The 12,027-nt window shown below is 34.0% G+C and overlaps 2 protein-coding genes and 4 long non-coding RNA genes across 9 annotated transcripts; 4 read left to right on the forward strand and 2 right to left on the reverse strand.

Annotated features, from left to right (window-relative positions):
• Window positions 1-424: 424 nt before the first annotated feature.
• LOC128882597 (uncharacterized) lies at window positions 425-7,414 on the reverse strand. The gene is made up of 14 exons (XM_054134245.1): window positions 4,980-7,414; window positions 4,734-4,830; window positions 4,531-4,650; window positions 4,293-4,475; window positions 3,952-4,187; window positions 3,770-3,885; window positions 3,479-3,714; window positions 3,237-3,407; window positions 2,759-3,163; window positions 2,345-2,701; window positions 1,382-2,230; window positions 875-1,280; window positions 614-736; window positions 425-563 (listed from the first exon to the last, which is right to left on the reverse strand). Exons 1-14 carry the CDS (start codon window positions 7,412-7,414, stop codon window positions 487-489), a joined length of 5,811 nt encoding a protein of 1,936 aa, XP_053990220.1. The 3' UTR covers window positions 425-486.
• Window positions 2,222-2,825, forward strand: LOC128882615 (uncharacterized). Its single transcript, XR_008458476.1, has 3 exons — window positions 2,222-2,373; window positions 2,452-2,634; window positions 2,686-2,825. It is a non-coding gene; the product is annotated as an uncharacterized LOC128882615 (long non-coding RNA).
• On the forward strand, window positions 2,824-3,905 carry LOC128882614 (uncharacterized). The gene is made up of 5 exons (XR_008458475.1): window positions 2,824-2,949; window positions 3,017-3,121; window positions 3,216-3,298; window positions 3,359-3,524; window positions 3,570-3,905. It is a non-coding gene; the product is annotated as an uncharacterized LOC128882614 (long non-coding RNA).
• LOC128882613 (uncharacterized) lies at window positions 3,982-4,630 on the forward strand. Of its 3 annotated transcripts, none has more exons than XR_008458474.1 (4): window positions 3,982-4,123; window positions 4,179-4,248; window positions 4,298-4,406; window positions 4,499-4,630. It is a non-coding gene; the product is annotated as an uncharacterized LOC128882613 (long non-coding RNA). The 3 variants fall into 3 exon arrangements; XR_008458472.1 differs by having other exon boundaries at window positions 4,298-4,451; window positions 4,499-4,561; XR_008458473.1 differs by having other exon boundaries at window positions 3,992-4,123; window positions 4,170-4,248; window positions 4,298-4,451; window positions 4,499-4,561.
• Window positions 7,415-7,878: 464 nt separating the features above from the next.
• Window positions 7,879-11,931, reverse strand: LOC128882600 (ATP-dependent DNA helicase RecQ-like). Of its 2 annotated transcripts, XM_054134251.1 has the most exons (15): window positions 11,060-11,931; window positions 10,888-11,009; window positions 10,683-10,739; window positions 10,462-10,631; window positions 10,272-10,400; window positions 9,888-10,070; window positions 9,696-9,844; window positions 9,560-9,631; window positions 9,385-9,508; window positions 9,183-9,329; window positions 9,031-9,126; window positions 8,859-8,982; window positions 8,701-8,793; window positions 8,357-8,644; window positions 7,879-8,310 (listed from the first exon to the last, which is right to left on the reverse strand). In XM_054134251.1, exons 1-15 carry the CDS (start codon window positions 11,640-11,642, stop codon window positions 7,879-7,881), a joined length of 2,769 nt encoding a protein of 922 aa, XP_053990226.1. In that variant the 5' UTR covers window positions 11,643-11,931. The 2 variants fall into 2 exon arrangements, with proteins under 2 accessions (XP_053990226.1, XP_053990225.1); XM_054134250.1 differs by having other exon boundaries at window positions 9,385-9,631.
• On the forward strand, window positions 8,339-9,274 carry LOC128882612 (uncharacterized). Its single transcript, XR_008458471.1, has 4 exons — window positions 8,339-8,460; window positions 8,515-8,650; window positions 8,724-9,084; window positions 9,134-9,274. It is a non-coding gene; the product is annotated as an uncharacterized LOC128882612 (long non-coding RNA).
• Window positions 11,932-12,027: the final 96 nt, after the last annotated feature.

Raw genomic sequence — 12,027 nt, forward strand, 5'->3', positions numbered from 1 at the left:
CACAGAAACGCACGGGTACAGAAATGTTTGTTCTGGAACAGAACTCTCTATTTTCTTTCAATGTGATTCTCATCTTTCATTAACGGCTTCACTTCCCTTGGCATTATTTTCGACTTATTCCAACTAACCGTTTTTTAAAATATTTCGGATACAAGAATACCGTTTTGATGTTCTTAAATATAGTATTCACCTTCTGTACGAATGTACGCGTATGTGTTTGTGGTAATTGGTGCCCCTAAAGTTGGCTAAGGTTCTTGAGTAGCAGTAGAAGTTTCATTGTAGGTAAAATTAATATAAAAGAATCTACCGTTAAGGACGAGAGTCATGTACTTTTATTGTTTGATTTTGCGAAAAGATTAATGTGAAACATTTCATGAAGGGTAAAGACAAGAAAATTGTTAGCATTGATTATTACACAAATGAATGAAGAAGATATTTTCGTTTTTTTTTTAACACTTTAAGCAACAAAATGGTTTTCAGTAAATTTTAACGTAGTGCAAGAGAAGTCGTGCACCAAACGAAACAAACTAATAGGAAACCCGCCAGAACAAGTCGATTTGTTTCTGTACGCCACATTGTTTTAATATAAAAGGATACATAGAGTAATATCTACCTTCTGCAAAAAATGATTGAATTTTTTTACTTAGTTTGATCACTGGAGTAACAAGAGTTTGAATGCCATTTTTTACGTTACTGGGTGAATTTCTCGAATTAAGCGGCTCTATGTGGATTGCATCTAAATCAATAACAAAAAATGACACATTATAAAAAAAAGTTCTCAAAGGTTAAAAAAAGTTAAGATACTAAGGAAAAACACAACTTTCTGATATTTTCCTTTTTTAACAAGCGAAAAAACCTTTATCTGTAATGTTACCTAAAATCATAAAGTTACTCAAGTAGGCGAAGAGTGGACCAACAATGTGTGGATTCCGTAAAGGTAAATCGTGATAATTTTCATAAGAAAACTGATGGCTATCATGAAGCAAATGAGAGGAAGACGACAATTGCCTTTTTAAATCTGATGCAGCTTCAAAACTTGTTGGTTCCCATTTTTTGTTATCATTAGATTGTGAATTATGAAATAAAACAGACACTTTGTGTAAGGAGAAGATTGGCGCGGGTAATGGTTCTATACGTACAATGCATTTGTGTCCCATTCCATAGACGCTTTGAGCAATAAGGGAATAGTGCGACGTGAATTCATAATTAGAAGTATTGATTGGATGTGTTAAAATAGAACAGTTTGTGACATTTATACGCCATTCAGAAATAGAAAGTCCCTATAACAAAGAAAAAGCACAAGTTCTTTGTCAATGCAAATCAAAGTTTTTTTCGATGCAACAACAATTGGTATAATAATATTTTTTTTAAATTAAATTACCTTTGACAGACTAGTGGTGAGTAACTGTTGTAGATTTACGAAAGAGTCGTTTGAAAATAATAAATCCGGTGTTTTAGATGCCAAGGACAATTGAGAAAGAATATGAGACAACGAGCGGTGGTTGGAATTTTGTAAACTATGTTGATAAGGTAGTACAAAGTTGAGTTGAACTGTAACAGACGGGGATCCGGTAAAACATTCGTATCCGTTCCCTTCATAACCATCTAAACAAAAACAAGCGTAGCCACCCTTTAAATTATGACATTTAGCAAATGAATGGCACGAGGAAGTGTTGGCCGAACATTCATCAATATCGTCACAAAAAAATGGATAAGAAACGGTCTTATTAAGAGGTGTTTCTGTAAAAGTTGTTTTGGGCTGAGATAAATTGGTGGAACTATCAAATAAGAAATATGAGTTTTTTTGACGAACGAGCGAATTTTCGAAATAGTGTTTTGATAAGTCTTTTAGAGTACTCCATTCTTTCGGTTGATATCCGGGTTGGCAGACGCATTGATCAAAAATATTTTTTGTTTGACACGCAAGTTCTTCAACACATTGAAACGTTTCATTCGTTGTATATCCTGTAGCGCATAAGCAAGCGTATGTTCCCGGAAGATTAACACACACAAAAGGGTGAGGACAAGTCTCATTCAATGGTAGTTCAAGGCATTCATTCACATCCACACAATGAAACTGTGACACAGAACTGTTTTCTTCAACGGTAATTGGTTTTAAAGGCTTATAACCTTTGGCGCATTCACAAGTGTAAGATGAAGACATTTGAGAACTGTAGGGGTTCCAATGACATACAGTATGATTTCCGCAAGAATCGCATTTCTTGTTTGACTACAACAAATTGTTAAGAATTATAAGAGGTTGACACAGAACAAGAAGCGCGGTTTTAGACAATTCAAGTTTTTTTTTTTTATGGAAGGTGTACCTAACAGACTACAAACTTACCATCTCTAGTGTATTAGCAAAAATATCAGGTGAAAAAGGATGCATGTCGAGTAACAAAGGAATCATCAATTCTTGGCGATTACGTGTCCAACAATCATTTTTTTCAGAGACGTGAAGAGTTAAAACATTTGACGTATTATCTTTATAGTCTACGCGTTTATTTTGATAGCTTTCACATTGTGAACGTCCTAAGAGGATATCGCAAACGCCATTATTACGGGATTTGTTACTAGTGATAGGGAACCATTGAGGTGCAATACAAAAAGGGAATCCCTCTTTTTGTATGTCAGGTAAAGAAATTAAAAATAGTCGTGGTAGAAAAGTTCTCTTTTTTTGGGTAGAAAATCCAACAATTGCCTACACACATTCACACAATAGAGAGTAGGTTATCCTACTATGCGAGTCAAGCGTTACTCGATATTGGTGCTCTATGGATAAACCGTTATCATTGTTGTATAAAAAAATGTTATGTTGTAAAAAGTTTGTATGATCCATTAACTGAATCGATAAAGTATCAGGTTGTAATGTGAACACAAAAGGACTATCCGTAGGATTGTATGTTACATATGGAAAATTTTTGGAAGTTTTAGTAAAATAAAGTATAGGTTTGAAAAAGGACTCTTGATCTGAAAATGGTTTCAATATCCACTTTGTTTTGTTTTTTAAAACAAGGCGAAGAGTTTGCCATTTGTAGGGTTGTTCAAAAAGAAGGGATCCATATTGGAATTTGTCATTTTGTACATGGTATGTTGATCGATAATATTTTACAGGTGCAAGGTAAATATTTTTAAAGAGTTTCGTCGGATTGCGTGTTATATTCTACCATTAATAAAATTAGTCATTTGTTTGGTTGCCATTAATGAGTGTTCAGAAATTAAACTAGTATTGATACCTCATGTGTGGGTGTGTTAACGGATTGAACTTTTAGAAATGCAGCGAAACGAACATACAAAGGTGAGTAGACTTTAGAATTATGAGAAACATTTTGGGGATTCCATTCATTTCTGCTTTTAGACAAAGATTGTATTAATACATAATGTCGAAAATCCCATGTATCTTCAATCTAAGAAAAACAGAAGAAGAGTTTCACTACATTTAAACACACAATAATGAATTTATTGAAACGTGTATCACTTTAAAAAAAAATTTGTTTTCATCCAGCAAATGACTTGTTTCTCTTGTGAGTAACACAACTTCATTAGTTGTAGATAATTCTGGTATCCAGTGTTCAGGAAGTGTTTTTAATAAAACACCAGCCACTGTTTTTACATATAAAGAAGTTCCTGAAATAAAAGAGGAAAAGTGAATTATTTCGTTAAATGGTAAAACGCTTGATTTGTTGACAGATATTTCAACAGAAGATATTTGAACTAAATAAAAAAAGACGGTTAATTAAAATGTTTTTCGATTAAAAAAATCACTGACCGTCATGAAGGAATCTTGAAGAATCTGAGAACAAATCGTGGGTGAAAATTCGAGAAGGATGAGCGGTGCACTCCTTTCCCAGTGTTTTCTTCGTAATTTTATTTAAAAATTGATTCCTTCAAAACAATTGAAATTCTCACATTTCATAAAATCTCTGTCTCATGGCTATATAAACTGTGTACCATGTAGTGTGAAAGAGATTTTGATATACTCGGTACAGGGCCTCAGTATTGGTGTTCTTATTACAATTATTACTCTTCATGGGAAAGTAAAGAGACACGCCCGTCATCAACCTTTCCAGAACAACCGGTGTTCTTGAGCTCAAATGCGCCTGTAAGCCCAAGTGTAGCGAACGTAAGGTTTCCTTTGTAAGGTCAGCCACAATCATTTCATAATAAAGATCTCTTAGAGTCAAGACCTGATATTGGTAATTTTCAACAGTTACCGTGATGTACAGCCCCCAAAAAACTATTTGATATGTACGTTCTACATAGAAAAAGTTTCTTAACGAAAAAAGTATTACCTCAGAAACAAATTGTCTGTTGAACCCTTCTAATAAAAGTCGTTCTACTAAACGAATTAAGAAGGTTCCCATATCAACACAACCGCACATGTTTTGAAGTAAACAAGTTTCCAAGTACGGTAATTGTTCTAAAACACTTTCGATAATCCAGCTGATACGGTACCCTCCGCATGCGTACAAAAGCTACAAAAACACGTGTTACGTAGAAGACAAGAAGACTTTGAATATTTTCCGGTACCTTTGACACAAATTTAAACTGTTCGCGAAATAGGTGAAATCTTGTCATTTCAATTAAGCTAAGTGTTGACGCGGATTGTGAAAGTAAGTTAACGCTGGAAAAAGTTTGAGGAGAAGCCAGCTAAAACATATTACAATAAGGGATACCTCAAATGGGTAACAATTCAAAATTATTGTCCGGAAAGAACCAACAACGTTACGTACTGAGTAACCTTTAATGATATACGAAGAATATTTTAAGGGACTAGCGGCGTAAAAGCCAGCGGAGTTTGCTTCATCGCGCAAAGCTGGAAGAAGATATCTTACAATTATAAAAATAACACAATTACACCTTGTCAAAATACTTTAATTTTTTTAGTGAAAGACATTTAGATTTTCTCTTAAGATAGTTGTGTAAAAGATTTTGAGCGTTAAAAGTTGTTCTATAGTAACGTATTAAAAACTTCTTACTTCCAATTCCATCCGCTAATTGGTTCATTAGCTTGACTAGCAAGAAAAAACTCGCAAAAGTCCGAAAGAACATCCAACACGGTATAGTCACTCATAGCACACGCATCAAAACCAAGTAAAGTGAATTTGTAATGCAAATGTGTTAAAGAAGCATGAGATAACCCCCGACTCAATCCATGTGCAATATTATGAAGACTCATGCCTTTTCCATCTGAGTTACCTTGATCGCCGCCTAGGCCTTGCCATGAACCACCATGATTCCAGAAGAATATGGACGTGTACAAGGAAGGAAACACTTGCAAGGATCGTGAGACGAAGTCGCTAAGAATTAAAGGATCATCCATGTCGACTTCGCCTCTTCGCCTCAAGAGAAGCCATTTAAAAGAATTTGTGAATTTTTTCGTAGTCACGTCATAATGACGAATACGATATAATTCATAAGCTTCTCCTTTTTCTGTAGCTAAAGTGTGATATCGAACACTATCAACAATGGATAGATCCGGACATACAACAATGTTATTTAGAAACTCATAGACAATGGAATCCCATTTTGATTGCACCGTTGGAAAAAATTTAGAAATAAAAGGTTTTAATAATGTTTTGGACCCATTGCTTTGTATTGGTAGAATGTTTCTATTTATTAATGTTGTTATATAGATTTCTTGCTCTTCTGACATATTTTTTCCTCTAGTATCTAGCAAAACAACAAGATGCATAAAATCAGAGGCTAAAAGATCATTGACTTTGTTCGTATCGTCGTTGGCGTCCATAGGATGTAACATTTCACGCAAGTTCGCAAAAGCTGATTTTTCTAAATTATTATCTGCTTGAAGGTATACTAATTGAGTCCAATAACGTCTGCCAAGTTTCCATTCTGTCTTTGTGTCTTTGACATCTTCAATCAATGATTTCTTCAAATTTTTTTCAATCGCACTACAATATTCAAATGTTTTCTCATTTACAACAAAATCATTTAATGGTTCATTTTGGTTTACTGACGCTTTTGCCGCCATCTTACTCCCTAAGAAAGTTTTATTAATTGCTAGTGTTTGGTTTGGATTCCAATAAACCGACTGATACTGTGGTCGTGAAACAAGGCTATTGTTACCTTGATGCTTGTCCTTTAATGTTTTTTCTAATGAAATTGTTGGTCTTAATAGAAGGGAGTGGTTAGTAGTACTCGTAATTATGCTATGATGGCTAGGACGAGTAAAAGAACGCATGTCATCAATGAAGGCCCTACTAGTTCCCGTATCCATTTTTTGTTTATCGTGACGAAGAGATGATTCAGACGGTTGCCGTAAAGAGTAATTTCGTTTTTCAAAATGGATTTTGGAAGCGGTATTATGTGGATCAAAAGTTGTGTTTGTCTTCATTTGAATTGTGTGGGGTTGCTTTGTTTTTGTTCTAGTAGAAGCTGTATCTGTTTTTTTGTTTTGTAAATCTATATCAATATAGTTATGTGGGACACTAGTGGAGGACTTGATACACTGTCCAATAGGCGACGGAACGAGAGAAAAATCAGGATAACAAGACATACAAGTAGAATAGTTGAAGGGTTTATCACTTAGCGAACAACTTAAGCAGGATGCGTGGCAATAAGAACTAGAAGTGGTGATTGGAAGACATTTTCCGTGAACAGACTGAGAATCAACCGGTAGAAAGAGATGCGTTTGAGTGTTTGTGTCATTGCACTGGACGCATCCATTGATTGAGTTTTTGTATCCATTCAAGCAAGTACGACAAGAAACATCGCATCCAATCGATGTTATTCGCTCTTTTTCTGGTGTCACCAAAAGATTTGGCTTATTATTCCAAACTTTAGTGACTTGTAGAGGTAACGTATCTTGATTTGGTGGTGTACTGGATTCTAACTTTTTTGTCATGGTTTGTTGAACAATTTCTATTTTGTTCGATGACGTCCTGTTTTCCGTTTTTTGTATTGTGCAAAAGTCAAAGATGCCAAAAATATCTTCTTTACATGAACAATTGTCGGCATTATTTGGTTCTGCTAGAAGTTGTCGGTTGTTCGCCGATGCGACGGTTGCTGAGTATTTGAGAATGGATGTTATGGTATCCAAAATATTGTAAACATTGTTCATTTGTTCAGCTGTTAAAAAGGGTTTGAACGTTTCTTTTTGATATGATGTACGATTAAAAATATCAAAAGAATTATCGTAACCTCTGTTGCTTGAGGTATTACTGAAATAGTCAAAGTCTACAAGAACAGTTGAATGTCCACTACAGGAATCAATGTTAACGGTACATGAAGGCTGAAAACGTCCAGTGCGTTGTTCGCATATGGATACACAAGGACAGCCTGACGTTGATATGTGGTATGCATTGACGTGAGATATATCATAAAAAATCAAAAGGAGCAGAGTAAATATGATTTTATTTTGAAGTGATTCGGTAATTAACAAGATGTAACACATTCTATGTAACTATGCGCTTTGTTGTTTGTCGCATAAATAAAAGTTTCACTTTAGTATTAAACTTTCACTTTCACATGGTTTCATAGTGCAAGTAAGATTCAAGAAAAAGAAACAAAAATAGTCAACACTTGACAAATAAATTAATTTACAAAAAGAAAAAAAATATGACATAGACTAAAAATCCAGAGAAACCTAAACATGAATAATAGTAACCAAATTAGTATGTTTGTATACTAAACAGAAGCCGTGACGAAAAAAAAAAATTATTTGTTTCATACAATACATTTATTCATGACATTGTTCTGAAAGGCGGAGGGGAGTGGGAAACATGACCACGAATTCATAACGATATAATTGGCTATGATGTATAAATTTATCACATTTTTTGTGAACGAGTCACAGAAATAGTTCACGATATATGTAGATGCAATTCACATAGGCATCATTTTTTTTTTTAATTCATTTTAAAAATTAACAGGAAGCAATTGATCAAAATCGGCGATGTCGCTTTGGGAAAGTTCATATGATAAAGAAAGTTGTTTGTCGTCTTGTGAATCACTCGTGTTCTCCAAAATTTGAGAGACAGTATTGGTTTCTTCTGTGTTAAGACAAGGCGTAAAAGTGTCTGCAGAGTCATTTGATAAAGTATCATCTGAATAGCATACAGGTTCTTCTTTTGCGTTTTCTTGATAAAAATTTGGAAGCATAGAGGAATCGTGTATCACAAGATTTTGCGGTAAATTATACTGCGTCGCCCACTGGCATACAGTTTGTATAACTTTTTCTAGAAAAAGCACTGAGCACAGGGATGGAATTTGTGGAACGTAACGAAATAAATGTTCCAATGTTGACGGGCGTAATCGCACAATAAATTCAATAGAAGGCATTGGAAGAATCTAAAAAGAAATAAAATTTCTCATTGAAAAATAGTGATATTCGTACCATATAAGGAGCACACGACTTTTCTCTTGATTGAATCAATCGTAAATTCATTAATTGCTGACGTAATTCAGCTTGTTTTTGTTCTATATCCTTCGAATCAGGCGGTACTTTATTGAAATTTTCATCGTTTATACTGGTGATTTTTCGTTTTGTATAAGTTAATAAAGCCAGTGGAGGATTGGTAGCAATGAACTTTTGTTGACCTTTCAAAAAGTTCCGTCCTTGAGCTGTTAATTTAATAGCAAGATAATGATTTTGACCCTTAGCTCCTCTCGCTCCTTGAACAAGCTACAGGTAATAGAAGAAAAAACGTAACAATAAATAGGATCACTGGATTTTTCAACCTTTTCTTCGATAAACTTTTTAGAAAGAAGATAATTAAGAAATTTTTTCCACCACTCAAACGATTTACATGAACCTTTACCGAAAACAGAAGTCTTTTACATTCAAAGCCAGAAAACATCAAATAGGTGAAACGCACAATTGAAATGATTGTTATTACCTTTTCAAGATGTCGACTTAGTATATCCTTGCTTCTACTACCAGTTGCAACTTTACAGGGAAGTGCTACACCCGTTCTCTCTTTACATGCTAAAATACAGTTCATAATAATTTGAGCTTCTTCCCTGTGAGTATAAAATTATGCATGAAATCAGGTGACATATTGTTCCTACGTAAAATCGAGGCTAACAATTTGAAGATTCTTTTCTGACGGATCTTTACAACAAGTATCGCAAAGATCACAACGCGTTACTACCGTATTCTGATCTCTTTCAGTATTGTAGAAAGACGTTTAAGATTATTCATTGATTTCAAAGCAACGTACAAGGCAACTTTCGCACAGACTCCTAATGTTACGACAGATTTTTCTAGAACATCAGGAACTGTATCTCCAAAATAATTTAGTAAAAATTCTCGTCTGCATTTTGTTTCAAGATTGACATACTCTAAGACAGTGTCAAAAAGTTTAAGTCTACGGAATCCGCACATTGAGTGAAAAGAAAGAAAAAAAAAATATATTTCTTAACAAGTGTTGTTTATAACGCTCTGATAAATGTCCTGTCTCCGGTTGTTGAAGCAGGATATGACGAGTCTTGGCCACATTTTTGTCTGACCATATAATAATAGCCTCAGACATGACACGATCACGACCTAATGAAGCAAGTGTAATTTTCAAAAACAATCTATACGTTTTGAAACAACCTGCACGACCAGACTGCTGAGCATATGACTCTAATGAGGAAGGTAAACACCAATGTATAATTCGTCGAACGTCTATCAATTGTGGTAAAGTGAAACATTTTTAATCCAAGGATTTAAAAGTGATTCGTTCGCCTACCTGGCTTATCAATCCCCATACCAAACGCCACCGTTGCACAGACAACTTGAAGATCATCTGCCATAAATTTATGATGAATAGTCGAGCGTTTTGAAGGGCTTAAACCCGCATGGTATGCAGCGCATGATAATCCTTCAGTCTTAAGAGTTCTTAAAAGAAAACGTAAGGCAATAAAATCGATTAACAACATACTCGGAGACTGTCTCTGCATCTTGTTTCGTCGTGACATAAACTAAAGTAGATGAATAAGGCCCCACGCAAGAATTGTCAATAGGTGGGCGCTTGCAAGTTGTTGACTTTTCTAATTGAAACAAGGTTTTAAAATCGTCAAGAATGGTGCCGCGACGCTGATATACAGAATAAAATATGTTTTGTCTAAAAAAAAATAAAAAGTTAAAAACAAAATTTTAGCATAAAAAGCGTTATAACAACTTTAAATTTTTTTCTTTACATGATAAAAATTGAATTACTGGTATATTACACGTTATACTAAAAAGATAACTCAACTCGAAATAGATAAATAAATATAACACTTTGTTAGTTCAACATTTCTTAACAAAACAATAAATTTCTTACCGATTAATAGTACCTCGTAAATGTAATGTAGAAGAAGGTCGTAGTTTAAATGTACGCAAGATATCTGTTCGAACGTCACATGTGGCGGTTGCAGTTAAACACATAAAAGAGGTATTTCGAAAATGCTTTCTTTAAACAACAAGAAAGAAATTTAAAAAAATAAAATTTATGTGAGTTCAAAAATGTGTACCGTAATCGAGCCAGTCCTCTATAGCTTGGTCTAAAATGATGACCCCATTCCGAGACACAATGACATTCATCTATCGCGATGAACAATATCTTCTTGGAAAACATTGCACTTAATTGATCCAAATGAAGTTCAATAAATTCCGGGCTACAATACACTAAACGATAATGTCCCTAAAATAAATCAAAACCCTAATAAATATATTTAGGTGTCAGCTAGCATACATCGCAAATTCGATTCCATGTTGATTTAGGTGCTCGGCTAAAACTTATAGCAGGGATCTAGTAGAAACAACAAACTGTATTAGAGTGGCATGTTTCAATCAAATTAATTTTTGAAATGAAAAAATATTAAACTTAGATAATTTTTTATAAAAAAAGTCAAATGATTTTTTATGTGGTACATGAAACTAAAAAAAAATTCGATTACATTTTTTTGAGTTAACGAAAGAACTTGGTCTTCCATCAAGGCAATCAAAGGAGAAACAACGAGAACAAAACGATTTTTCGCGTAATGCATGAGTGGTGGTAATTGATAACACAAGGATTTTCCTATTAAATGAAATGGGTTGTAAAAATGAGTAAAAAGATATAAGACCTACCTGCTCCTGTCGGCATGATAATAAAAACATCTTTTCCTTTGAAAATCGCTTCAATAGAGGCGATTTGAAAATCACTTAAGGTTGTGACACCAAAATGTTCTTTAGCCGCTTGTGAAATACTTTCGCGTATATTTTCTAAATTAACTTTCTCACTTGAACAAGGCGAATTCGATGAACATATTCCTGATGTTGGAGTAGTGGATATACTGTTGCGCTTTACAGTTTTACGAACAACTTGACGGTTTTTTTGTGAATTATTTACACTACGTTTACGTTTGACCATGAATTTGTTAGATCCACATAAAGGTGCATAAAGTTTGTCTTCTACATCCAAGCTAAACGTTGATGCATTGGTTTCTTTTTTCCTGGTAGTAACCTCTTCAATTCCATGAGGCCCTAACATAACAAGGTCTCTTTCTGGATTGGATGAACACAGTGGTATAGGATTATATTGATGTTGACTCTTCTCATTTTGTTTTTCTTTTTTTTCTTCCGCCTTACGTCGTAATTTCATATTGGATTCGAAAAAAGAAAACAAATCCAATGTTACGCAGGGCGATGCTGCGTTGTTTTTTTTTTTCATTTTCTATCGTTGAAAATACAAAAAATAAACAAAAAAAAATTGATACTCTCTCTTGATGATATTTTGAATCCAAGTCATTTAAACTATTTTTTTACAATGAATTCCATATTAATAAGCCTGCATGAATATGAAAATGCAGCTTAGAAGAACCAACGAAAAAAAGAGTACACCAATGGCAAGTGTTGAACTGTCTGCTAAATAGAATTTACAGCTAGAAAAGAAAATAACAAAGTATGACTCATAATTTGACGCAATATCACACAAAGTGTCTAATTATTGCGAGATTGTTACATAATTGTTTTTTTTTTATTTTCATAAAATACTTATTGTTTTATAAAAGATATAAAAAGAACTGATTGTCATTATTCAAAACGAACTCTTCATT

The sequence above is a fragment of the Hylaeus volcanicus genome, unplaced genomic scaffold (genome assembly GCF_026283585.1).
Source record: "Hylaeus volcanicus isolate JK05 unplaced genomic scaffold, UHH_iyHylVolc1.0_haploid 12126, whole genome shotgun sequence".
NCBI classification, from domain to species: domain Eukaryota; kingdom Metazoa; phylum Arthropoda; class Insecta; order Hymenoptera; family Colletidae; genus Hylaeus; species Hylaeus volcanicus.

What these genes read in the sequence shown, in the direction of transcription:
- LOC128882597 (XM_054134245.1), bottom strand. Translation starts at nt 7,414, where the DNA reads ATGTGTTACATCTTGTTAATTACCGAATCACTTCAAAATAAAATCATA. An exon ending in AGTTTAAATTTGTGTCAAAG is followed by an intron (nt 4,476 to 4,530) that starts GTACCGGAAAAT and finishes GTGTTTTTGTAG; the next exon opens with CTTTTGTACGCATGCGGAGG. An exon ending in GAGTAACTTTATGATTTTAG is followed by an intron (nt 737 to 874) that starts GTAACATTACAG and finishes TTATTGATTTAG; the next exon opens with ATGCAATCCACATAGAGCCG.
- LOC128882600 (XM_054134250.1), bottom strand. Translation starts at nt 11,642, where the DNA reads ATGAAAAAAAAAAACAACGCAGCATCGCCCTGCGTAACATTGGATTTG. An exon ending in TTTCGTTAACTCAAAAAAAT is followed by an intron (nt 10,740 to 10,887) that starts GTAATCGAATTT and finishes TGTTTCTACTAG; the next exon opens with ATCCCTGCTATAAGTTTTAG. An exon ending in GTCTGTGCGAAAGTTGCCTT is followed by an intron (nt 9,127 to 9,182) that starts GTACGTTGCTTT and finishes CAATACTGAAAG; the next exon opens with AGATCAGAATACGGTAGTAA.